The sequence below is a fragment of the Lentinus tigrinus genome (assembly GCF_003813185.1).
Source record: "Lentinus tigrinus ALCF2SS1-7 unplaced genomic scaffold L226scaffold_2, whole genome shotgun sequence".
Taxonomy (NCBI): Eukaryota; Fungi; Basidiomycota; class Agaricomycetes; order Polyporales; family Polyporaceae; genus Lentinus; species Lentinus tigrinus.
Genome location: NW_027137911.1, coordinates 77626 through 99266, shown reverse-complemented (window position 1 = coordinate 99266; position 21641 = coordinate 77626). Strand labels below are relative to the sequence as shown.

At 55.6% G+C, this 21641-nt stretch overlaps 12 protein-coding genes across 12 annotated transcripts; 6 read left to right on the top strand and 6 right to left on the bottom strand.

Moving 5' to 3' along the window:
• Positions 1–58: 58 nt before the first annotated feature.
• On the top strand, positions 59–919 carry L226DRAFT_529105 (uncharacterized protein). The gene is made up of 2 exons (XM_067679528.1): positions 59–251; positions 310–919. The coding sequence occupies exons 1-2, from the start codon at positions 226–228 to the stop codon at positions 692–694; spliced, it is 411 nt and encodes a 136-aa protein (XP_067541209.1). The 5' UTR covers positions 59–225; the 3' UTR covers positions 695–919.
• L226DRAFT_556589 (class III ADH enzyme) lies at positions 540–2475 on the bottom strand (the record flags this gene model as incomplete). The annotated part of the gene is made up of 11 exons (XM_067683139.1): positions 540–813; positions 867–955; positions 1005–1191; positions 1252–1499; positions 1554–1701; positions 1755–1834; positions 1884–1937; positions 1991–2060; positions 2121–2162; positions 2235–2281; positions 2319–2475. The coding sequence occupies 11 exons, from the start codon at positions 2473–2475 to the stop codon at positions 775–777; spliced, it is 1161 nt and encodes a 386-aa protein (XP_067541208.1). The 3' UTR covers positions 540–774.
• Positions 2476–2836: 361 nt separating this feature from the next.
• On the top strand, positions 2837–3447 carry L226DRAFT_565491 (DUF1742-domain-containing protein; the record flags this gene model as incomplete). Its single annotated transcript, XM_067683806.1, has 2 exons — positions 2837–2872; positions 2926–3447. 2 exons carry the CDS (start codon positions 2837–2839, stop codon positions 3445–3447), a joined length of 558 nt encoding a protein of 185 aa, XP_067541207.1.
• A 286-nt stretch (positions 3448–3733) lies between these two features.
• On the bottom strand, positions 3734–5626 carry L226DRAFT_549482 (uncharacterized protein). Its single transcript, XM_067682683.1, has 4 exons — positions 5353–5626; positions 5154–5293; positions 4463–5086; positions 3734–4403 (listed from the first exon to the last, which is right to left on the bottom strand). The coding sequence occupies exons 1-4, from the start codon at positions 5567–5569 to the stop codon at positions 3900–3902; spliced, it is 1485 nt and encodes a 494-aa protein (XP_067541206.1). The 5' UTR covers positions 5570–5626; the 3' UTR covers positions 3734–3899.
• A 289-nt stretch (positions 5627–5915) lies between these two features.
• Positions 5916–7847, bottom strand: L226DRAFT_541990 (EF Tu GTP binding domain-containing protein; the record flags this gene model as incomplete). Its single annotated transcript, XM_067682102.1, has 9 exons — positions 5916–5941; positions 6007–6170; positions 6224–6324; positions 6381–6580; positions 6636–6809; positions 6868–7063; positions 7119–7383; positions 7445–7610; positions 7667–7847. 9 exons carry the CDS (start codon positions 7845–7847, stop codon positions 5916–5918), a joined length of 1473 nt encoding a protein of 490 aa, XP_067541205.1.
• A 125-nt stretch (positions 7848–7972) lies between these two features.
• L226DRAFT_115691 (uncharacterized protein) lies at positions 7973–10940 on the bottom strand. Its single transcript, XM_067672167.1, has 6 exons — positions 10823–10940; positions 10703–10768; positions 10515–10652; positions 10426–10464; positions 9902–10234; positions 7973–9840 (listed from the first exon to the last, which is right to left on the bottom strand). The coding sequence occupies exons 1-6, from the start codon at positions 10860–10862 to the stop codon at positions 8099–8101; spliced, it is 2358 nt and encodes a 785-aa protein (XP_067541204.1). The 5' UTR covers positions 10863–10940; the 3' UTR covers positions 7973–8098.
• Positions 10941–11050: 110 nt separating this feature from the next.
• Positions 11051–11828, top strand: L226DRAFT_607999 (uncharacterized protein). Its single transcript, XM_067685873.1, has 4 exons — positions 11051–11134; positions 11190–11302; positions 11365–11582; positions 11632–11828. Exons 1-4 carry the CDS (start codon positions 11090–11092, stop codon positions 11688–11690), a joined length of 435 nt encoding a protein of 144 aa, XP_067541203.1. The 5' UTR covers positions 11051–11089; the 3' UTR covers positions 11691–11828.
• L226DRAFT_565487 (uncharacterized protein) lies at positions 11758–12840 on the bottom strand (the record flags this gene model as incomplete). The annotated part of the gene is made up of 6 exons (XM_067683805.1): positions 11758–11847; positions 11911–12105; positions 12156–12221; positions 12277–12296; positions 12350–12473; positions 12544–12840. 6 exons carry the CDS (start codon positions 12838–12840, stop codon positions 11758–11760), a joined length of 792 nt encoding a protein of 263 aa, XP_067541202.1.
• A 658-nt stretch (positions 12841–13498) lies between these two features.
• L226DRAFT_453714 (MBOAT-domain-containing protein) lies at positions 13499–15614 on the top strand (the record flags this gene model as incomplete). Its single annotated transcript, XM_067675147.1, has 9 exons — positions 13499–13558; positions 13619–13845; positions 13908–13934; positions 13989–14115; positions 14169–14239; positions 14288–14572; positions 14630–14699; positions 14750–14998; positions 15060–15614. The coding sequence occupies 9 exons, from the start codon at positions 13499–13501 to the stop codon at positions 15612–15614; spliced, it is 1671 nt and encodes a 556-aa protein (XP_067541201.1).
• A 380-nt stretch (positions 15615–15994) lies between these two features.
• Positions 15995–16490, top strand: L226DRAFT_423944 (transcription factor TAFII-31; the record flags this gene model as incomplete). Its single annotated transcript, XM_067674614.1, has 2 exons — positions 15995–16234; positions 16374–16490. Coding segments are annotated over 2 exons (357 nt in total), but the record flags the coding sequence as incomplete, so codon positions are not given.
• Positions 16491–16954: 464 nt separating this feature from the next.
• On the bottom strand, positions 16955–18881 carry L226DRAFT_529096 (WD40 repeat-like protein). Its single transcript, XM_067679527.1, has 10 exons — positions 18656–18881; positions 18399–18595; positions 18285–18345; positions 18176–18232; positions 18022–18117; positions 17807–17970; positions 17573–17746; positions 17449–17521; positions 17254–17392; positions 16955–17197 (listed from the first exon to the last, which is right to left on the bottom strand). The coding sequence occupies exons 1-10, from the start codon at positions 18782–18784 to the stop codon at positions 17091–17093; spliced, it is 1197 nt and encodes a 398-aa protein (XP_067541199.1). The 5' UTR covers positions 18785–18881; the 3' UTR covers positions 16955–17090.
• Positions 18882–19165: 284 nt separating this feature from the next.
• On the top strand, positions 19166–21166 carry L226DRAFT_498211 (DUF803-domain-containing protein; the record flags this gene model as incomplete). The annotated part of the gene is made up of 9 exons (XM_067677654.1): positions 19166–19435; positions 19538–19713; positions 19761–19854; positions 19911–19970; positions 20032–20266; positions 20321–20418; positions 20467–20535; positions 20592–20829; positions 20896–21166. 9 exons carry the CDS (start codon positions 19166–19168, stop codon positions 21120–21122), a joined length of 1467 nt encoding a protein of 488 aa, XP_067541198.1. The 3' UTR covers positions 21123–21166.
• Positions 21167–21641: the final 475 nt, after the last annotated feature.

The window sequence follows — 21641 nt, the reverse complement described above, 5'->3', positions numbered from 1 at the left end:
TCTCACGGAAATGACTGCCCCAAGGTGGGCGCCACGCTGAAGTTCACCTCTCCCTCATTCTCATTATCTCTAGCTACAGTCTAGCCTCTGGCATCAGGTGGTAGCACGTTTGCCGCTATCCCTGCTCTCTGCTCCAGAAATGACGCAGTTTCACAGCGGGACCCGACCATTACCAGCCATTCAACGGGCGCGTCTGGATGTCGAGAACATTGATCACTGCAAGCCATGACAACTACCTGGCCTAACTCAAGGTGCGTGTCTGCAGAGCCTAGCTATATGTTCTGCGTCTGAAACTCCAAATACGCGTAGCACTCAGAATGTGCACTCCGTTATTGCATTCCACGAGGAAGAGACGCGTCGTCTGACGCGAGTCTTCAATGCCCACTCTCGCGCTGCAATTATACCTGCTGATCTCCTTTCACTGATATTCCTCGAACAGGCTACCTCCTTGTACGAGCGTCGCCTGGCGTCGTGGAATAGAGCCGACGGTGAAGTGATGAACACGGGAATGCAATCGAACGCATCAAATCCGAATTCGTCCGGTCCTGCCTCCAATGGCGGCGCACCGCCCGAGTGGTTTGGATTTGGAGACGTTGACGATGCAAGCTCAATGACACACACAAAATATTGTAACACAGTCGATACTCGAGGAGCAGTAGATGATACAGCAAGGTTCGTTTCTTTTCCTCCATGATACACCGTTTGTTTGATGATCTTCTCCAAGTCATGCCCCCCCCCCCCCGAAACATCCAGACATGAGACCTCAGCAATCCTCTAGGACATGTCAACGATGCAGCGGATGCAGTCGCCACCCTGAATATGACTTTTAACAATATACCATGGGAGGAGATTGCTAAAGGACTTACGTGCATGTCGTGGAAGCCCTCGTTAATGTCATCGAGCTTGCGGTGGTGCGTGACGTACTCGTCGATCTTGACCTTGCCCTGGAGGTAGTCTGTTGGAATGTTAGTATTGCCTCAATTGCTATGGTGAAGAAGATTTACCCTCGACAAGGCCAGGAATCTCAGTGCGACCCTTGACGCCACCAAAGGCCGATCCACGCCAGGTACGGCCGGTAACCAACTGGAATGGACGGGTGGAGATCTCCTGGCCGGCCGCAGCGACACCGATGATGGTGCTGACACCCCAACCCTTGTGGCATGCCTCCAGAGCCGCGCGCATGACGTGGACCTTGATGAGCGAAGAACAGTTAGCACCTCACTATAGCCTCAATAGCAGGACGCATCGTACATTTCCAGTGCAGTCGAAAGTATAGTCGAGACCACCGTCAGTGATCTCGATGAGGTAATCCTGGATCTTCTTGCCCTCGCCCAGCTGCGTCGGGTTGACGAAGTCAGTTGCACCGAATTTGCGTGCCCACGACTCTTTGCCCGGGTTGGTGTCGATGGCGATGATGCGCGACGCGCCGACAAGAGCAGAGGTTGCGATAACACCGAGACCAATGGCACCCACACCGAAAACGGCGACAGAAGAACCCTCTATAGTACTGGTCAGTCATCCTGCATTGACCATGTAAGCCTTCCTGCACGTACTAATTCCAGGCTGCTTCACGACGGCGCCCCACGCAGTGGTGATACCGCAGCCAAGCAAGCAGACGCGGTCAAGAGGAGCCTTCGGGTTAACCGCAACGACGGAGACGTCCGCGACAACTGTGTACTGCGAAAAAGTCGAAGTGCCCATCTGCACGTTCCGAGTATCAGCGAACATTCTGATGCAGAAGCGCTAGAACTCACGAAGTGGTGGATCGGCTGGCCCTTGACAGTGAAGCGGACGGACTTGTCAGGCATCAAACCCTGCCCCTGGGTAGCACGGACTTGCGAAGAATTCAGACGGGAAGGGAACCAGAAAGTCAGAGAGCATACCTGCACCGCAGAGGTTGGTCTTTCCGCTCTTGCAGAACTTGCACTCGCGGCACTCTGGGAGCGAGTAAGTACGGCTGAGCGAGAGCATACATGATAAACTGACGCACCGGCAGTGTACAGGGGAATGACATGATCACCGACAGACACGCTCGTGACGCCCTCGCCGACGGACTCGACCTGAGAAGCAAATTGTATTGAGTGGATCGTCCAGTAAAATTAGCGGTTGCCGTAACTTACAATACCTCCACCCTCGTGTCCGAGAATGACGGGGAAGAGACCCTATGTAGGCAAATCGAAGACATTCATATCGGCTACTTGACTCGAGCGGTTATATGTGCGCGGATCTCTCACCTCGGGGTCCTTGCCACTGCGAGTGTACTCGTCGGTGTGGCAGATACCTGCCGAGATCCACGATTGAGCATACACCAGGCGAACCTTGACGGTGGGGGTACCCACCGGTCCAGAGAATCTTGATGCGGACTTCGTGGGCGCGGGGCGGCGCGACCTCGACCTCCTCGAGCTTCAGAGGCTCGCCAGCGCCCCAGCAGACGGCGGCCTTGCAGGTGATGGGCTTTCCGGCAGTGTCAGACATGGTGGTGGAAGAGAAGAGAGATGCAGTCCGCTGGGGTACGGAGACGCGAAATGTGCGGGCAGAACGTCGTCATCGGTGAGCGTAGATATATGTACGGCCGCGGCTCTGCTGATCACCCGGTTTATCACTCGATCGATGCGAATCTTGGCCTGCGGGGCCATGGGACTGTGCTCGTGCGGTCTGCCCGCGCTCTGTGCACCCGGTTGTGGGCGACATTCACTCGCGGGTCTGCGCGGAAGACTCTCTGCGCTGGGGGCCGCCGCTGTGGGACAGCCCTGGGTCATCTGCTTCCCGTGTCCCTCTTCCCGCGGGTGGGTTCGCGGCCTATCTCTCCATTCCACTCACACCGCACACCACCCCAATGGCCGCCAACTTTACCAACCTCTACTACAAACGCGTGAGTTCGGCAAGTTTGTGTGCATGCAGCCATGTTCATTGAACAATGCGTAGGCGGTAGGGACCGCGAGGCCGTGCTATATCTGCAACAAGCCCACGACCACCGTCCTCGCCACCATCAACACCGTAGACTTCCTGTACACCTGCGATACCCACCTCTCAGATCCGGGCTTCGCAAGTCAGGTGGGCAGTACCAATGACGGCGTGGGTGCCGGCGGCGCGAAGAAGATGGGGCTCAGCCCGGAGGAAATCGCGAAAGTGAAGGCGGAGTGGGAAGAACGCCAGAAGAAGAAAACCGAGAAGGCTAAGGAGAAGGAGAAAGACAAGGACAAAGGCAAGGAGGGCGACGGCAAGGATGCGAAGGACGACGAGAAGAAAGCCTCGCTGCCCGGCTCGTTTTCCCCGCCTTCAGCGACCGCGAGCCCCGCGCCTGCTAAGCCGACCCACCAGCGGTACACTCTGCACCGCGACATCTTCGCCTTGCGACTCGCAGAGCATCGCAGGCGTCGGCAGGCTGCCCAAGCCAAGGAGCTTGCGCCCCGATTACCGGGTGCTCCTGTGACGCCTCTACCCTGACCTCCCGACATTCGCCTCACCTCACTCTGCTCGTCTATCTTGCTTTGAATCTGCTCTCTGTCCTTACTTTCGGATTATTTCGGTGAGTGGCTCTCACCTGGTCCGGTCGGATGACCGAGTTCTAAAACGTCAGGGGGTGCTGTGACTAGTTCGTACTATACTCAGACTGGAAGAACCAGTCAGAGCAGTCTATAAACCATCTCCATCCGGGTCATGTCGTGTCGTTTTTGCGCAGAATCATGATTCATGACTAACGAAACATGAAGACCCTCGGTATCTGTCGGACGCCAGATCCTCACCCATCTCTAGATTGCTCCTGTGCAATCGTTTGCTACATGCCGACCGGAACAGCATGACTAAGGTGCGTCTTCTATAGTAATGGGTATACTAGTACAAGGTTCCAACCTATCGCGAATCCTACGTCATACCGATAGTCCACATAAACAATCCATCTACTCCGTGAAGGGATTACAATCGCACACGGTAGCCCGGACCGCAAAGCTCAATATGCTCCCAACCGCCAGTCCGCCGACCAAGCAGAAGCTCGCGACAGTCGCAGCAACATCGACGTCCTCCGCGCGTCCCTTGAGGCGCGGGTTGTGCGTTGTCGAAGGCGCAGCCATCATGCACATGCTTGAGATGTAACCGTTCGATAAGCCGAAAAGCAGGACGATGAGCATGAAGATGACGTCGGAGCTGATTATGGGGCCCGCTGAGGATGAGGAGGATGCCCACTGGACGTTGCACATCAGGAAGAGAGGTATGAAGAGCGTTCGGAGCAGTGATAGTGTGAGTAGACGGCGCGCAGACCAGATATGCAGTCTTGGTAGCGAGCAGATCGCACGGCCGGTGAAATCTCCGATGTTGAACATGAGGAAGTGGATCGCACTGAACACGAGCGGGTGGACGGATGGGCTCGTCGACGTGATAGATATCGTGATTGGCGGGAAGACGGCCTGCGGGCATAGAGAGTCAACAAATTGCTCCAGAATACTGAGCCAGCGCCGGCACGTACCAGAGTCACCACGAATACATAACCGACAGCGAAGTTGAAGATTGCATTCGTCTTCGCGATGCGCACGACTTGTGTTGTCTGACCATGCTCCTTCCCATGGCGTCGGTCGTCTATGCTGCTTCCAGACTCCTCCAACAACCCAGTCTCCTCCGCCACATCGAGTCTCTCCCTCGACATCGTCTGCGATACGACCGACTTGTACGCAGGAAGCGATACAAGCCAGCTATGCACCGCCGCACATACCACCAAGAACACCGTTGACAGCCCAAAGAAGATGAACGCGGACTGCTCCTCCGGCTCCGACGAAGACGCAACTGCAGCCGCCTCGGGCTTCGACCCGCGTACAGACGCAAGCGCGCTCAGCACTTGCACGCCACTGATCACGACGGCGACTGCGGCCTGCCCGGACATGACTGCCTGCATAGCGGAGGGACCGAAGAGGGAGGCGACCGCCACAACGGCTGTCTGGAGATAGGATCCGGCGGCGGCCTGGCCGACGGCATTCAGGAGGACGAACGCGAAGAACCCGCCTGCCGCGGGGTGTGTGTACGTGCTCGTGGTGAGCATGAAGGAGAGGACCGCGAGCGCTGCTAGGGATACCAGCACGCGCCGCGTGTTAGAAGCCTGCAGAACGAGGTATCAGACTTTCGGGGCGTACTAGGACAAGGAGCGAGGAACAGCTAATGCTTACCTTCTTCGCGGTGACAGTCGCATGTGCGAGGAAGAGGAAGTTGGCGGCGGTGAACGTAGTGGAAAGGTACGAAGAAAACACGCTCTTCAACGATGTACCCGCGACGCGGGACTGGAAGTACGGTGTGGCTGTAATCAAGGCTACAAGGGGACGATGCTCCGTTCACTGTGCCACTCCTTCAGAACGACGGTCAACGCACCATTCCAAGGCAACAGCACCGCACATCCCAACATGAAGTGCGCCCAGCGTATCCTCGAATCCACCACATTCTGAGTTGGGATGAAGGCACTTCCGGAAAGGGCAGCGTCGTCGTCCAGGTCGAGGTCCGGGGAACCTTCCGGGATAGGATTTGAGGCTACTGGAGCCTGCGGGATGGGGTGATATATGGCTTCAGATGCATGGTGGTGTTCTGACATCGACCTAGCCAGTCTCTTGGTGAGGGAGCAAGAAAGTCGGTGGATGCTGTTCAGGAAGAGATACGCTACTCATGGCGGTCACGGTCCACGGATAGACGCAGTCAACGGAGCGCCCATATATCGCTCCGGCGGCCACTGGCACAAGGCCCGTGTAGGGCTACTTGGGGCTTGCTCTGGAGTAGATGATGGTTACGATACTAGCGAATCACGACCAGTTCAGCTCAAGCTTTCAAGTGAGACTCTTATGTTGACATGGTTTGGCTTCGATACATTCCGCTTCTACCGATACAGTGGGTTTATGGGGCACAACTTGAACTATACTTCTCCGAGTCAGTGATTCAATTGCTCATGTCAACAACTCCAGCACGACACCTGTACGAGGAAAATACATCATCAGTATACGAGCAGCATTGCACCTGGTTACGGCCTCGACTTACCAGCGCCGATAGTCTCTCCACCGCGTCGAATGAGAATTCTCCCCATATCCTTGTTGACAGAGAAGGGTTCCAGCGGAATGGGCAGTACTCTCGATGCTGGACCAGAATACGTTGCATTGCGCAGGCTAATTTCTACCTCCGCAGACATACCCTTGGTCAGTACTCTGCCATATCATAGTTAGCATTCTGATTCTGAAGCTGACTTCGGCTGGTTCACCTTGGCTTATTCTTGACCACACTGCCGTTCGAGCGATCCAGTAATGAGATGAGACGAGAAATTGAAGCAGGCACGTCCCGAGAATGATGGAAGAGCTCCACCTGCAAGTATTTGTCAGTGCTGAACTGAAGGTAATGAGGTTGGGTGCGCTACTAACCGATGTGCCTGCGGTGATGGGAATTTGGATGTCGAACACGATAATCTTTGCAGTGAAGGAAGATGCCAGAGGCACGATCTGTCCCGGTCGGCAAAGCACACTCCCAACGTTCAGCGAGATCGGGTCCACTCCGGTGAGGGTGAGGTTGACATTGGAACCAGCACCCGCCCATGGTATACTATCGCCGTCGTTGTCAATAGCTTCACATGAAGATCAGCCTTGCGAGCGAGACGAATTGGAAGAACACGTGATCACCTTTGACAGTAGCGGACTCATCGCCAGGTACTATCCGCAGACGTTCACCAGCCACGATGACACCACCGCATACCCTTCCGGACACGGCGATACCGGAGGTTGCGCCCTTGAACACGTTCGAGATCGGGAAGCGCAGAGAACCATTGATGTCCCGGCTGGGCGGTTCCAACGCATCTGGGGTTCAATAATGAATGGGGACACCTGTGAACACTGAAATGTATGCTGCACATACCTAGCAGATCAACTAAGGTGGGACCCTTATACCAGCTATGCAGTGGACTGGTGGCCGGCGGAGGCAGAGATAAATTGACACCCTCCATAGCCGCAACGGGGACGAACTTCGTCTTGCTGGGGTGGAAACCGGATTGTACGAGGAACGGCTTGAGCAAGTCGCAGATCTCGTCATACCGCGACTTTGACCACTCAACCTAATGTGAGGATCAGTGGAAGTCCCTTCGACGGATAATCGCATGGGATGCGTGCCTGATCTAACTTGTTGACCGCTACGATGACCTGACTGACACCCAGACTACGGACCAAGATCAGATGTTCTCGTGTCTGTCCGCCTCGCTCAAAGCCTGCTTCAAATTCCCCAACAGCCGCATCAACGACAAGCAAAGCGGAGTCAGCTTGGGATGCACCGGATATCATGTTCGGGATGAAGTCTCGATGTCCTGGCGCGTCGAGAATCGTGATGACTCTGTGAGGCGTGTTCAACGTCTGCAGCGCGATGTCCATGGTGATACCGCTGTGAAGGGGATCAGGTAGCATTAGTGACAGCAAGAATTTGCCCTGGCCACTCGACCTACCGCTCGCGCTCCTCTTGCGTGCCGTCGAGCTCCCAGGCCCAGCTAAAGCTACTCTTCCCAACCTTCGCACTTCCACGCTCGTTGGCAATACGCTTCTTCTCGTCCATCCTCCCAAGCTCGTACAGCAGCCGTCCCATCATAGTAGACTTGCCCGCATCAACATGTCCTAGACTTCAGTCGGCAAAGGCAGAAAAGACAAAAATTGCAAGAAAACGGGCGCACCAACCACGACCATGCTCAGTGACCGCTTCTCTCCGTTCTCCTGTGCGGTAAGTACAGTCTTTGCCTCCTCGATGAGTTTCTCGATCGCCGCAGGGGTCTTCGCCGGCTCCTCAGGAATCACCTCCACAGGCGCGTCGTCGTTGAGGTTAAGCCCCGCCATATCGAGTTCGCTTTGGTCCATGCGAGCAGTGGAGGGACCTGCGGCTCTATTTGCATCTTGGGGTGCCTTCTTCGATGAAGTACCTGTAGGTGTGGCGCCCTTCTTGTTGGCCGCTTTCTCGCGTTCTTTGGCAGCTACAAGTTGTATTGCAAGTATAACATCGTTAGTACATGAGCTTCGTTGCACAATAGGAATAACAAGGAATAAGATGATCCCCAAAAGAAAAGAAGATAGGAGAAAAGAAAGAAAGGACAACAATGGAGGTGTTTCCTTCACCGCGCGGATGCGGTGAGCGTGGAGCGGGTCGAGGATGTCGATCGCTGGCCAAGAGACGTCCCTCTCCGCGCACTAATTACGACATCGTCCGGACTCGGCACGTCGAAGGCGAAGCCACGCATAGAAGGGAGCGGACCGGGAGGGAGGAGGATAGGCTCGCGCTCCTTGTGTCTGTGGCTGCGGGGCTTGCTCGAATCGCTGTGGTCTCTGTGACTTCTCCTATGCTCCCGCTCCGCCTTGTGGTGTAGGCAGAGGTGTGTCCCATCCGAACTCATTGCTGATGCGGTACCCTGGTCGTCGTTGACGAGCAACGTCGCAAAGGCTGATGGTAGCGCACGAGAGCGAATCGCGCTCGGCGAGAACATGGGTACCTCCACCATAGGAGCAATCTCCTCTGGCTCTGGCTCCGGCTCCGTGCTCGCCTTGGCGCGAGCGGACTTGCTCTTCATCGCGAGCTTCGACTGCTTCGGTTCGGGTGACTTTGTCTGGGATGCAGAAGACGCCCTGCCGTTGGTGGGCGGAGGATGTGCCATCGAGGACGGAAGCTTGATCTGGTTCCTCGACAGCAAGCCACCAAGAGACTGATACGACGTTGTAATCGCCGTCGTGGCCGTGGGACCATTGGCGGTTGGAGTGAGGTACTCGGTATGAGTGCGAGGAAGGATGAGGCCAGGTTGGGAGGGCGACGGCGCCTTGGCCTTGCCATGCTCCTGGGCCTTCGCCTGCGCAAGCTTCGCGAGCTTTGACAACTGGCGAGGTTGTGCTTGTGGAGACGTAGAGGGAATAGGCTGCGGAGATGCAGAGGGGACGGGCCGGGCACGCGGAGGACTGGAAGGAGGGGAGTGAATAATCGAGGGTGGTGAGCGAGAGGCAGCAGGGGTGAAGCCAGAAGTCGAAGAGAGAGCGTGCGCAAAGACATTAGGCGGGAGCGGAATTGGGGAAGGAGACTTCTCCGGGAACTCCGATGGCGTCTTACTGCGGCTTTGGGGAGGCGACTTGGGTGGGGGTGTAGGAGGGACAGTGGACTGCGTGGTTGGGGGTATCGCAGTTTGCGCCTGACGATCCAACGCCTCAAGAGCAAGCGCACTTTGGATGGCCTGCTGCACATTCCTCGTCAAGGACGATGGTGTAGTCGAATCCGATGTTACGCTTGAAGAAGGTCTCGGGGGAAGGAGAGAAACGAACGAGGATGCGGCAGGCCGCAGAGCAGGGTATGTCATCGCAGTGGCAACTTCTGTCTCTGTAACAGTAACAGAGGACCGCGAGCTGACGCTGCTGGCGCTGGATCTAGCACTTGACTTTGCGCTGGACCTGGAACTGGCAAGAGCAGACAACTTCGACTTCTTCTCCGTCTTGTTACTCTTCTCGCTCGCTATACTCTTGGCGTCATCTCCAGCCTTCATCGACTTCTTGGTGTGTAGCGAAACTTGCGACGGCCCGCGCGGGAGACTCGACTTCGACTTATAGTCCGGAATGTCCGGCATATTATCCATAGGCGGCAGATCGAGCACCGTCGGCGGACGTGAACTAACCGTGCTATCCGAAGGAGAAGAGTAATCAATTTGCGGGGGACCGGGCGGAGAGCCGAGGCCATCAAGCGAGAGTCGTCGAAGGGCAGAAGATGACGGAGATGGAGGAATTTCATTCGGGTCCGTTTGCAATGGGACCTCGATATTGGAACGATGTAGCCGTGGGTCAAGTTCTCTATTGAATTCTGGGTTCAAGATCCCCGGACGCTCTGCGTCGTATATTCAGTATTAATCTACATAGAGTCCGCACAATCACGAGGAGCCACTTACCGATGACCTGCCCATAGTCCGTAGATGCCGAGGACATATTGGTCGTATGAGATTCGCGGGGATGCGCATAGTGAAATTGCGGGGGTGGCCCCCAGTCTCTGCTGTCCTCCGTGCGCTCCGTCAACTCCGTAATTGTGAAAAGACTCCCCGGCCTCGTGGATGCCCTGGTGGTTTCCTGTTCCGAGGAGGACACATAGTCGCTTTGTGTCAAGCGGACGAATGGGACGTTGTGTCTCCCCGAAGCGTTGTCAGAAGGCGGCGACCAGTCACCGTAGTCCTCTGGGGGTGGCATGGGTAATGGCTTCCCGTTCTCGGCCAGTGGATCCCAGACGGCTGGAACGGTCGGGCCTAGTCAGCGCACCGCTTGCGAACATCTCCAGACAGGATGTGCACCTTCTCGCTGCCGTATGATCTCCAGTAGCAAGAGTACCCGATCCTCACCGCAGCAAGGTAGAATAGTGGGGGAAAAGATGGGAGAAAAGAAAGGAGCGCAAAGCGCAAAGCGAAGATTCATGGAAGCTCACCTTTCCGCGCTTCGGCCGCCAACCTACGGTTTTGTTCCTCTGTGAGAACGTCAGTATCACTCCAGACAATAGTCAACGGTCGCACACACCTAGTAGCCAGTTCGTTGCTTGTTCGATGTCGAAGTAGTAGTGATAGAGAGCTTGCTTGATATCTGCATCGGTCAACCTGGAATGATTCTCGTCGCCCAACATTCTCCGGATCTGCTCCAAGCCGCTGATCATTTGGTCTATCGCTCTGTGAGTACAGTCAAAGGGAAAAACATTGTGTCGTACGCACCATAGTCCTCCTGACTGAGATCCTCGTATTCTCCTCCGTCGGATATAACATCGTCCTCCATCTCCTCTGTAGGGACCATTCAGCACGTCGAACACTGACGATATCACACACTACTCGCACCATTGATGTCAATGTTGCGTACAAATCTGTGCCGTGACATGGTGGTAGAAGTACAGGAAGTATACAGTGAACGACGGCGGACAGTGAGGTTGAGATGAAGTCAACCGGCGCCCGCGGCTGCGGCTGGCCTGCGGTCTGGCTGCGGTGAACCGTGATCTACGCGGTGTGACCCTCGTAACGTCACGCGTGGCGTGACTTTACTCGACGTCGAGTTGTTGCCGCGCCGCATCTTCGTTGGCGACACGTCTCTCATTGCTCCTCGTCACCATGTTCTCGCTATCCGCTCGTGCAGCCCTCCGCGCACCCTCGCGCGTACGTCGCTATATCTCTGTACTTCCCCGAGCCCTATCTAACGCCGCAGATACAGGCATTCTCCACAAGTGCTTCGCGCTCTACCGACATGGCGAAGCTTCTCCTCATTGGCCGTCTCGGGAAGGAACCCGAGCTCCGATACACGAAGACGAACAAGGAATATGTCTCGTGCGTTATGGTGAACCTCGCGTATCCCATGTGTTGACTGGCTGAATTCTCTTTTTGCGCAGCTACACGATCGCAACCGCGAACAACGTGCCTGAGGGTGCTCAGCCAACGACAACGTGGCACCATGTTCTATCCTTCAATCCTAGCTCGATCAACTACCTCCGCACGTTGAAGAAGGGCGCACTTGTCTATGCTGAGGCAAACTTTGAGCTGCGTCAGCCTGACCCCAATGCTGACCCAGACTCTCCTGAGGGCCAGCGACAGATCTTCTTGAGGCACGGTGCGTATACCAGACTTATCGCCATGGCATGCAACTTACTTTCTTGCAGAGAATATCCGCGTGCTGCGCAACGCTAACAGGCAAGAAGGAGAGGCCGACGTTGAGTGATGGACGACATCCCTTTCCTCTTCCTTGCTACTCCCTCTACTGGGCATGTGTGTATGCTACTCTCACCCTAATCCCTATAGTCCGACTCGAACTGTGTGTGTTGCTCGTCGCGATCGTAATCATGAATACTCCGGGACGCTGGATCACGAACCCACTCCTGAACAGAGGCAACTTCGTGAGTCGCTCCACGCACAAGGGAACTTGACCGTCTTCTGCGTACCGTACTTGGTGGGCGTTGTGACTGGGCATGCGAATGGCCGGTATGCTGCATGGACATTATAGTGGGGATGCTTGTGGCCATGCTTGTTCCTGTGCCCATACTTGTGCCCATGCTGGTCATCGTGGTGGATGGCGGTGCAGGCACGCTCTCCCGCCCGATCTTCTTCAGGTAGTCTCGTACGGCTGTCACCACCAGCTTTGAAGCATCATCAGCACCGTTGTCAATGACCATGCTTCGGGACTCACGTTGTGATCGTCTTGACTAGATCCGGAATAGCACGCTACCACTGCGATTGGGCAGCATGGAGCATTCTTGGACCGCTTCAGCCACCACGGTCAAGTAACGTCATAGCAAAGTATGGTTCACCTCCAGCCATATAGGAAACGCTACTTGCTCGTTAGTTTCGGGGCTCATACTGTCTCGTAGCGCATACACATACCTCCACCGTTAATTTTGTAGTCTGTCTGGATGCCGAGTTGCTTCTGAGTCTTGCCCATGGCGTTCATACCCTTCTCGACGTAATAGCTTGAGTGTCCCGTTCGACGAACGACGGCAATCATCCCCTTGCACCCGCAACAGCAATAGTCACTCCTCCGTGCGGGCATACGCGTGCTGGCAGTCTCGACTACGTACCTCCAGACACGCCCAGCTATCCAAGCTGACGTCGCCCCCGCCGTCCGGCCCACCCAGGTTTCCGACCGTGCACGAGAAGAGCGTATGACCGGCGATAGTTTGTATGGAGATGACCATTCCGCGCACTTTGACGTGACGCGAAGATGAGCGGAAGCGTTTGCGTAACGAGAGACCGAGCATGACCGCGGCGTCGGCGTCGAAGGAAGGGAAGCGGTAGAGGGCCTCTTCATTGAGGGCTTGTGTGGCGAGCTCTGCTTCGCTAGGAGGTATTGGCCCAGCATTGAAGCCGTTAAACATTGGGATAGTTGGCCTGGGTCGGTAAGACATGCAACGTAGGTGGGTTAGGGAGGTGAGCGGCGCAGGTGGTAAGTATTCGATGACGAACAGAGATAGGTGAGTGTTATACTCGGGAAGCAGGATAGATACGGCTCACAAGACGCGACTTTGACACGACAAGAGCGCACGAGGAACTCAAGGTGCAGAAGTCAACTTGAAGGCACGAGGACGATGCGGGTGTGGAACATGAGGCTGCGCGGCAACAATGTCTGGACACTCCAAACGGCAATTATTCGTTATACGCTGCCTTTGTTCGTTTTGAAATGCACTAGTTCCCATCGTGTACAACGACGATGAATCACATTGCGATACCGAGCAGGACTGGAAGAGGCAGGATGAGGCAAAGAATCAATGTCGAGCCAGACCAGGTAGACCGGCCCGACTGCCCAGTCTGCCTTTTTCGGAAAGTGTGCGGCCACGTGCCGATGATGTTGAGGTGAACGGAGGCTGGAGAGCGCACAGGTTGTCCTTCTCCAGCTCCGTTACCGTACTCCCTTTGGGGTAGCCCCGGGTCCTCCTATAAAGTTCTTGTCTGCCGCTCTAGGGCCTCTCTGTTCGACTCAGTCCGATAACTGGTGTACTCGAGCTGCAGCACCGCGCACGGTGACATTGTGCAACCATGGACGCGTTCTTTGAGCCCATCGCGGATGCTACAGGCGCATCTGTTGACCAGATCAAGGTATGTCTCCGTGTCAAAGCTTGGTTCAAGCGACACTTGTGCTCATGCTCTCAACACTAGCTCATATTCTGTCTATTGTTCTCCTACCCTTTGGGTAGTCTCTACATCCGCATCCCAGCATCTCATCCTGAAATCAAGCACGTATTCAGCGTTGCAATCACTTTCTTCTATCTCGTTCCAATACTTGGGCTATGGGGAGGCGCGTTGCAACTCTTGGTGGACATATTGGGGACATACTACATTGCGCAGAGGGTGCAGACCAAGTCGATGCCATGGCTTGTATTCGCGTGAGTATTTCGCATCGACCCCACCCAGTTCTTCCGCGCTCATGTTGATTGGGGACGGCCAGTTTTACCATGGGGCATCTTACAATTAGGTCAGTTCGGACATACACGGGAATACTAGTGCATACCCGCTAACGCCAGTTCAGCCACATTATCCGGACCTTTGCTGAAGCTGGTTACGAAACCATTGAAATATCTGGTCCCCAAATGGTTCTAACGATGAAATTGACGACATTTGCATGGAATATATGGGACGGCAGGCGACCGACTGAGGTAGGCCCAACGGGGTTGTAAGAAAGATATGCTGGTGCTAAGGTGTGCGTCAGGACCTGGACGGCTGGCAGACTGAACAGCGCGTCGCTGATTACCCAACGCTACTCGAGTTTCTCGGTTATGCGTAAGTTTCCGACCCTTTGGGTTCACCATGTGCTGACACGGTGTATAGGTGCTACTTCCCCGGGTTCCTCGTCGGTCCTTACCTCACCTACAACGACTACCAGGCCTTGGTCACCGGTTCTTTGTACAAGTCGGCCGAGGAGCAGGAAGAGGAGATTGTCAACAACACGAATAACCTGTCTCAGCGGCTGGTCCCTCACGGCCGGAAGCGAGTTGCATTCAAGAAGATGTTCATTGGTCTCGTCTTCCTCGGGCTATATGTCCTCTTCTGGCCCGAGTTCAACTTCACCCTGACTATCGAGGATGAGTTTGAGGCCAGACGTCTGCTCTCTCGGTAGGTCCCTCGTGCGCTTCCTGCGAGTTTTGCATGACTCATCGTCCACTTGTCCAGCATAATCTTCTTGCAGATCTGCGGCTTCTTCGAGCGTACAAAGTACTACGCCATTTGGACCCTGACGGAGGTGAGTAGGTTGATCCTACATCTACACAGGTTGTTCATGGAATACGACAGGGTGCGTCCATCCAAACCGGTCTTGGCTTTACTGGCTACACCGCAGGAGGGCGGACCAAGTGGGAGGGCGCGAAGAACGTAGAAATTTGGAAGATCGAGTTTGCTGAGAATAACAAGGTCCTGTTGGACTCTTGGAACATGAAGACAAACGTCTGGTTGCGCGAGTGCGTGTACAAGCGTGTCACGCCGAAGGGCAAGAAGCCAGGCTTCAGGAGTAGTCTTGCCACCTTCGCCACGAGCGCATTTTGGGTGAGTACTACGTGACATATCAGCTTGTCGTCGCGCAGCTCTGACGTAACTTGCATTTCAGCACGGCATCGCACCTGGCTACTACCTCTCGTTCTTCTTCTTCGCCTTCGTGCAGACCACTGGTCGCCTCGCGCGCACGTACCTCCGCCCGCTCGTCCTGCCCGCAGGCTATGTTGGCGGTCGCGGCGCACCACCGCCTCCGCAAACCCGGAAAAAGCAACTCTACGATTACCTCGGCATTCTGATCACGCTCCTGCTCACAAACTACGGCACGCTGCCGTTCATGCTGCTGACGATCGACGACTCGTTCGTGGCGTGGAACAACGTGATGTGGTATGGGCACTTCCTCATCGGTGGCGCCCTCATCTTCTTCTACTTGGGTGGCTCCGTCGTACTGCACCAAGTCCAGGCCGTCCGGGTAAAGCAGGCAGCACACCAGATGGAACGCGACGAGATTAACAGGAGTGTACAGGTACGGTCTGTGCCGAGTACGCCCTCGCGGGCGCCGACGCTTCCCCCCGTCGACGAGGTCGCGCAGGAGATAGAGAAGGAGCTGGAGAGCGTCGCTGCGCGTCAGGGTGGTGGGAAGAACAAGAAGAAGAACAAACAACAGTGACGAGGCTGGCCGTTGACGGATGGACGGTGCCTGCGGGGGTTCAAACAGTTGCTCTGTGGCTATGACTAGAAAAGTAGAGATATACGACAGTGCTTGGATGATCATGCATCATGCGTCATGTTCACTTACAATGCTATTCACAATTCTACTGTATCTCTTATTCTACTCCATAGTCAGCCTGTTGTGTTTTCCGCTTGTATGTAACCGGGCGGAACTGCAGTGCGTTCGAGCGCTCGCGAAGCACTCAGACTGCAGCCACCATCGCGTTGACCTTTCGCATCCTCGTGTCCAGCTCTCATACGCTTGCGTAGTATCCATTGGAGAAGAGAAGGTCATACTGCTTACTCACAATGTCACGACAAGCTGTCGCAGATACCATCCCGCCATCAGCACGAGCGATCGCACTACTCCTCGCGTCCACACCAACCGTCCAGGACGCGCAACCAGGGGTCCTGCACCAACTGCTGGAGTTCTCGAACCGGTATACCGCGCAGGTGCTCTCGGATGCGCTCGTGTACGCGGAGCACGCAGGGAGGTCAGGGAAGGTCGAGATGGAGGACGTCGTGCTCGCGGTGCAAGCACGCGTAGGATGGGAGTTCGGCGGTCGCGTCCCCAAAGAGGTGCGTTATTGGTCCTATGTTCTACATCCTCTTGCCCTCCTTCTGCTCGCACGAGCGTGTCTGGCCAAGTATACTCGGTCTGCCTCACACGAAATGTGTGTGATATGTGACTAACATGCCCTCCACTCCCCGTATACAGTACATGCTCTCACTCGCCACACAAACGAACTCCGTCCCGCTCCCCTCCGTGCCTGAAGTCTACGGTGTCCGCCTCCCACCTGTCTCCGAATGCCTCACTGCTGTCGACTTCGACCTCGTGCCGAATAAGCCACCGCCAGGCGTAAAGCTCTTCGACGAGGAGATCGAGGAGGTCGAAGAGTCCGAATCCGACGATGAGGACATGGAACCCGCGCCCCTCCCGCAGGCCTCGCATGCCACACAGCACCAGCACCAGCACCAGCAGCAGGTGCACATACCGCCAGTCGCGCCGATGATGGCACATACGCCGTCGGACGTGGATATGCTTACCCCAGGGGCGCTCCCTGCGGAGGAGGGGAGCGAGGCGGAGGAGGACGACGGGCTGTTTGCGGGTGGGGACGAGGAGGAGGAGGAGAGCGGGGACGACGCGATGGAGGACGTTACTGCGTCCGGTGCTGGCGATGCGGCGAACGGGATAAAGCGGAAGCTGGTAGAAGAGGAGGATTATGACTAGGCGGCGCGATATGTTGCGCTCGTGTGCAGGTCTCGCTCACGCTCTTGCTGACATTGTTTTAGGATGCTCTGTAGTCTGTAGGTTACATGTGATGTTGTATAGTGTAATGCACGGTGCTGTATCTAGGTACATAGAATCGTAAAACCCTGTCCGAAAGTATGAACACTGTAAAATCATAAGGAAGCAAACGGACCCCAGAGACTGCTAGGCAGAACCGGGCAGGACGATAGAACCCTGCGACATCTGCTGCGCGAGAATAGCAAACAGCACTACGAGCAAGGCGACGATAAACAGTATCCATGATCCCCACGCTATGCGCTAGGTTAGCACCGCGCAGACAGACTAGAGCAGATGGTGCGACACTCACAAGTGGCGCCGAGGTTTGGCGGGATTGTGGCAACGCGTACTGTGTTATCTGCACTTCCAGATATGAGCATGTCGGACGATGGGCTGAAGCGTATCGTGGTCGGCGGGAACTCGTGGGCTTTAAGGATGGTCAACAACGGCTACGTGTGATAGAGTGGTCAGAGAAGCGTACAGAGTGGTACAATCAGTGACGTACCGCGAGTGTTTGTGAATCAAGCACGCCGACATTCAGGTCGGAAGAGCCGAAAGCCAGTAATTTGCCATCGGGACTAGTAAGGAGTCAGCATATACAATGTGGATTAGAATGCCCAAGAACGAACCTTATGTCAAAGCAAGTTACCCCACGATCACTGACCTGGCGTGTCTTGGTGACCTTCCAAGTGTCAGTGTTCCATTTGCAGACGAAGGCGCGCCTCGGTGACGATTTCGTCCGTGTTCGTGGTGGTACCGTATTCGAGACGGTGTAGAGCGTCTTCTCGTCTGCAGGATGAAACCTAGTACGCGCAGATAATACCTTAGCTCGGCAGAGTCCTAGATTCAGATAGTTCACTCGCCTGACACCGCGGTAACTGCTTCCAGCGTCCTTGCCGGGTAGTGTGGGTCTGTCGATAGTCTGCAGTAGCTCCAGCTGCTGCTGTTGCTGTTGCCCTTTCTCGGAAGGCCCGTCTTCGGACGGGAGTGCATAGACGAGGAGATTAACAGTTGTCGCAATTACTAGCTAGGGAACGAAATGAATTGATTGTAAAAATCACGCTGGCCTCCGACTCACCGTCTTAGATGAGAAAGCCGCGTCGTAGATCTCGCCTTTGTCCAGGTGGATCGGCGCAGCAATCGGGCTCAGCGAAGGATAGTCGAGGACAGAGAGCTGGAACCATGAAAGCCGTCAGCAGTGAGCTCCCAATTGCAACAAGTCATGGACGTACATCGCGTGTGCCACCGGCAGCCAACAGACTGCCATTCGGAGAAAAGACGGTAACTCTCTGAATGGGAGGTTAGGCCGACGACAGCATGTCTGAGGAATAAGGTACACACTTGGTAGTCATCGTCCACCCCAGACAAGGCCAGTGTACTCTTAGCTTTTGCGAAGGAGATTCTGCGGACGCTACTGAGCCATTAGGGCAGCAACGGTGGTTGCAAGGGACATACTTCTTCTCCTTCACGTGGAATACGCGACAGTTCTGGTTTGGACCATCCTTGAGAGCGTCTTCAGAACTATTTATCCCTCCAACGATCTCTTCCTTTGATGGGTGTGATGCCATGCTCATCGGAGCGTCTTCTCCGCTCGCTAGCTCGAGCTCATCCACGAGCTCGACTTTCGCGTCTCCTTCGACATGATAGAGCCGCTGAGCCAGGTTCCCGTGCATTGGTCACCGAAAGAGGAGAGTCGTTGTAAGCATACGTACCAGCTTGTTCTTAATTCCAGTCTTTGACTGGCCCCCTCCACCACCCAGGACAAAGTCTGTCGGAGAGACGAACGCGCATGAATAGACCGGAAACGAGGGCAGCGGATGGGCTGTATGTTTCGTCCGCATTGGTGCTGGTATCTAGAGGTATGACCCCCAAGTCCTAGTCCAGAGAAGACGAGACAGAGGAGACCAAGGCGCGACAGCAGCGAGGATGATGAGCGTAACAAAGCAGGAGGCGTGTCTGCTGCAAGCGAGGCCGACAGCGGTGACGCGCCGAGCGCCTGTGTCTATAGCGCGATCGGCGGGCCGGACCCGCACAGGCAGGCTGCGCTTGAGGAGAGGCCGCTTCGCTTCGCGGGTGTGGCTTCCTGCTCCCCGCCTCCCTCCACCGCACCGCACCTGCTAACTTATGTTCTGCTCTGCATGACTTCGTCTGTCTCCTGCACTGCACATAATCTGTACCTGCTCTAGACATCTTGCACAGTGCCCATACCCATCATCCTAATCATGCCTGTAACAATACCCGACGACCTTCCCGACGGCATCGACCTCCCACAAATATCCACCGCCACCGCCGCCGGAATCAGCGTCGCTATCGCGGGGAACATCCTCATCTCTCTGGCGTTGAACTGTCAAAAGCTCGCACACAGGCGTCTCGAGCACGAACGGGAAGCCGCCGCACAGGCTCCGCGACCGCTTTTGCCCACACACGGAAGCACTCATGTTGTAGATCAATCCAGCGAAGACGGCACGATACCCTCTACACCCATACCTGCCGTTGCCGTGCTAGAGACGCAACCCCTCTTGGAGCATGCAGAAGTTGCAAGCCACGGACCAGAACTTCGCACACCAGCTCGGAGATGGGGTTTCTTCCGGAAGAACCGATACGGACAACACGCGAAAGAGGCCGACCGATCCCACCTCGCAAGCACGCATGCGCTCATGCCCGTGGACATAGTTCCCGTCCGAACCAATAGCTCGGAGTCCCATGCGAGCCATAGGAAGCAAGAGAGCCAGGATGGCAGCGAAGGCGACTACCTCAAGTCGAAGCTATGGTGCGGTTCATCTAAGTTCCTATCCTTCTTCCGTTGACTCCAGGTAGGTGGCTAGGTTTTCTCCTCATGAACCTCGGAGAGGTGGGGAACTTCATCTCCTACGCCTTCGCCCCCGCGTCTGTGGTGGCTCCCTTGGGAACTGTATGTGATTTAATCGACTATCGCACTCTGGCTGTCAGCTAAGACTCCTTCACCAGTTCGCACTGATTGCGAATTGCATATTTGCGCCACTCATGCTCAAGGAGCGGTTCCGGAAGGTCCGTACGCTCACAGTTGAGTGATCGAAAACTTCTATTTACATGACATCTGTCAATCTAGCGCGACTTTCTTGGGATCATAATAGCTATCCTTGGAGCAGTCACCGTCGTGCTTTCTGCCAATCCTTCAGACACCCGACTGGACCCGGAAGGCCTGATCAAGGCTATCACGACAAGACCGTTTGAGATATATGCCATAACCTATGTCGCCGGTATAGTCATTCTTTCTGGCCTGTCGGAAGGCCCGGTAGGCAAGCGTCTGGTATATGTCGATGTAGGGTTGTGTGCGCTATTCGGTGAGTATCTGTGACCGGGGTATGATGTCATCAACTAATGCTGAAGTAACGCAGGAGGTTTCACCGTTCTGTCAACGAAGGCCGTGTCGACGCTGCTTACCTTGGAGTGGTTCGAGATCTTCAAGGAATGGATTACATACCCTGTCGTCGCCGTAAGTACTGTTTTCAATTGGCACGAACACGACCTGAGGCCGCCTTAGGTCCTCGTTGGCACGGGCATAGGACAGATACGGTACCTCAACCGCGCTCTTATGCGTTTCGATAGCAAGGTAGGTACCGCGGCCGAACGTAATTTTCGCTCTATCGCTCATCCACACGTCTCTAGATCGTGGTCCCCACACAGTTCGTCATGTTCAACTTGTCCGCCATTGTGGGCTCTGCCATTCTCTACGGCGATTTCAAGAAAGCGACGTTCCATCAGCTGGTCACTTTCCTCTACGGCTGCGGCGCCACCTTTGCCGGGGTATTCATCATCGCTTGGGCTCCTTCCGACCCGACGGGGGAGTCAGAAGATGACATCGAACCCGACGACGATGCCACCCGCACTGCAATATCTCCTGGAAGTAGGAGTGAGCCAATTTTGTCCGCGACGATGAGCGACGACAGCCATACCCTCCGTTCGGTTAAAGTGGGCAGCCTGGCACGACGCAGCCGGCCGACTCTCATCATGCCGGAGGGCGCCGCCGTTTCTGCGACGCCGATACTGCACAACAGGCATAGCATTGTCAGCCTGTACGGTCTCTCGCCTGCCCAGGTGAGCCTACGTCCCTTCCGTTACCCGTTCCTTCTACATATCGGTGGTTGTTCCTGGATCGCTAACCACGCGTCTCTCCCTCTTTGCTTCTCCCATCTCTGATATATCGCATGTCCTTCTATCTCCATCATCCATCTGCCACGCCCACCTTCGCCCCGCGTCACTCCGGATTTTCAGCGCGTCCTTCTGATGAGCACACCGTCGTCCCCGCGCGAGGAGTTCATCCGCCCGCCACTTGACCGCGAGCGCGACCCGGAGCGCGACGCAGGCGTGTCGCCCGAGTCCTTTGGCCGTCGGCGTGGCGTCGCATGGCTCGACGAGGACTTCAGCAGACACGCCAGCCCCCATACTGCACGGCGGTATGGAGCCACGTCCAATATTGCGTCCAGGGAGCACAGTCAGCAACGGCCGCGAGTCAGTGTCAGCAGGAGTCGGAGTAGAAGTACGAGCCGCAGCATGAGTCGGGACCCGTTCTGCTAGCCGTTCTTCAAGCTTCACAGTTCGGGGACTGGGGGGAGATGTTTGAACGTTGGATATCAATGTGTCGATGGACAGAGGCCAGGACTAATACGCGGAGGGACAAAGTAATCCAATACATAGCATGCAACTATGCCCACCGTA

Coding starts and splice junctions, on each gene's coding strand:
- L226DRAFT_549482 (XM_067682683.1), bottom strand. CDS start 5,569: ATGTCAGAACACCACCATGCATCTGAAGCCATATATCACCCCATCCCG. Junction 5,294..5,352: donor GGTGCTGTTGCCTTGGAATG/GTGCGTTGACCG, acceptor GTCCCCTTGTAG/CCTTGATTACAGCCACACCG. Junction 5,087..5,153: donor CGACTGTCACCGCGAAGAAG/GTAAGCATTAGC, acceptor CTCGTTCTGCAG/GCTTCTAACACGCGGCGCGT.
- L226DRAFT_529105 (XM_067679528.1), top strand. CDS start 226: ATGACAACTACCTGGCCTAACTCAAG. Junction 252..309: donor ACTACCTGGCCTAACTCAAG/GTGCGTGTCTGC, acceptor AAATACGCGTAG/CACTCAGAATGTGCACTCCG.
- L226DRAFT_607999 (XM_067685873.1), top strand. CDS start 11,090: ATGTTCTCGCTATCCGCTCGTGCAGCCCTCCGCGCACCCTCGCGC. Junction 11,135..11,189: donor CCCTCCGCGCACCCTCGCGC/GTACGTCGCTAT, acceptor CCGCAGATACAG/GCATTCTCCACAAGTGCTTC. Junction 11,583..11,631: donor ACAGATCTTCTTGAGGCACG/GTGCGTATACCA, acceptor ACTTTCTTGCAG/AGAATATCCGCGTGCTGCGC.
- L226DRAFT_115691 (XM_067672167.1), bottom strand. CDS start 10,862: ATGTCACGGCACAGATTTGTACGCAACATTGACATCAATG. Junction 10,465..10,514: donor AGCAACGAACTGGCTACTAG/GTGTGTGCGACC, acceptor ACGTTCTCACAG/AGGAACAAAACCGTAGGTTG. Junction 9,841..9,901: donor GGACTATGGGCAGGTCATCG/GTAAGTGGCTCC, acceptor TATACGACGCAG/AGCGTCCGGGGATCTTGAAC.
- L226DRAFT_529096 (XM_067679527.1), bottom strand. CDS start 18,784: ATGCGGACGAAACATACAGCCCATCCGCTGCCCTCGTTTCCGGTCTAT. Junction 18,118..18,175: donor CTGCCGGTGGCACACGCGAT/GTACGTCCATGA, acceptor TCATGGTTCCAG/CTCTCTGTCCTCGACTATCC. Junction 17,747..17,806: donor AGCAGTTACCGCGGTGTCAG/GCGAGTGAACTA, acceptor TGCGCGTACTAG/GTTTCATCCTGCAGACGAGA.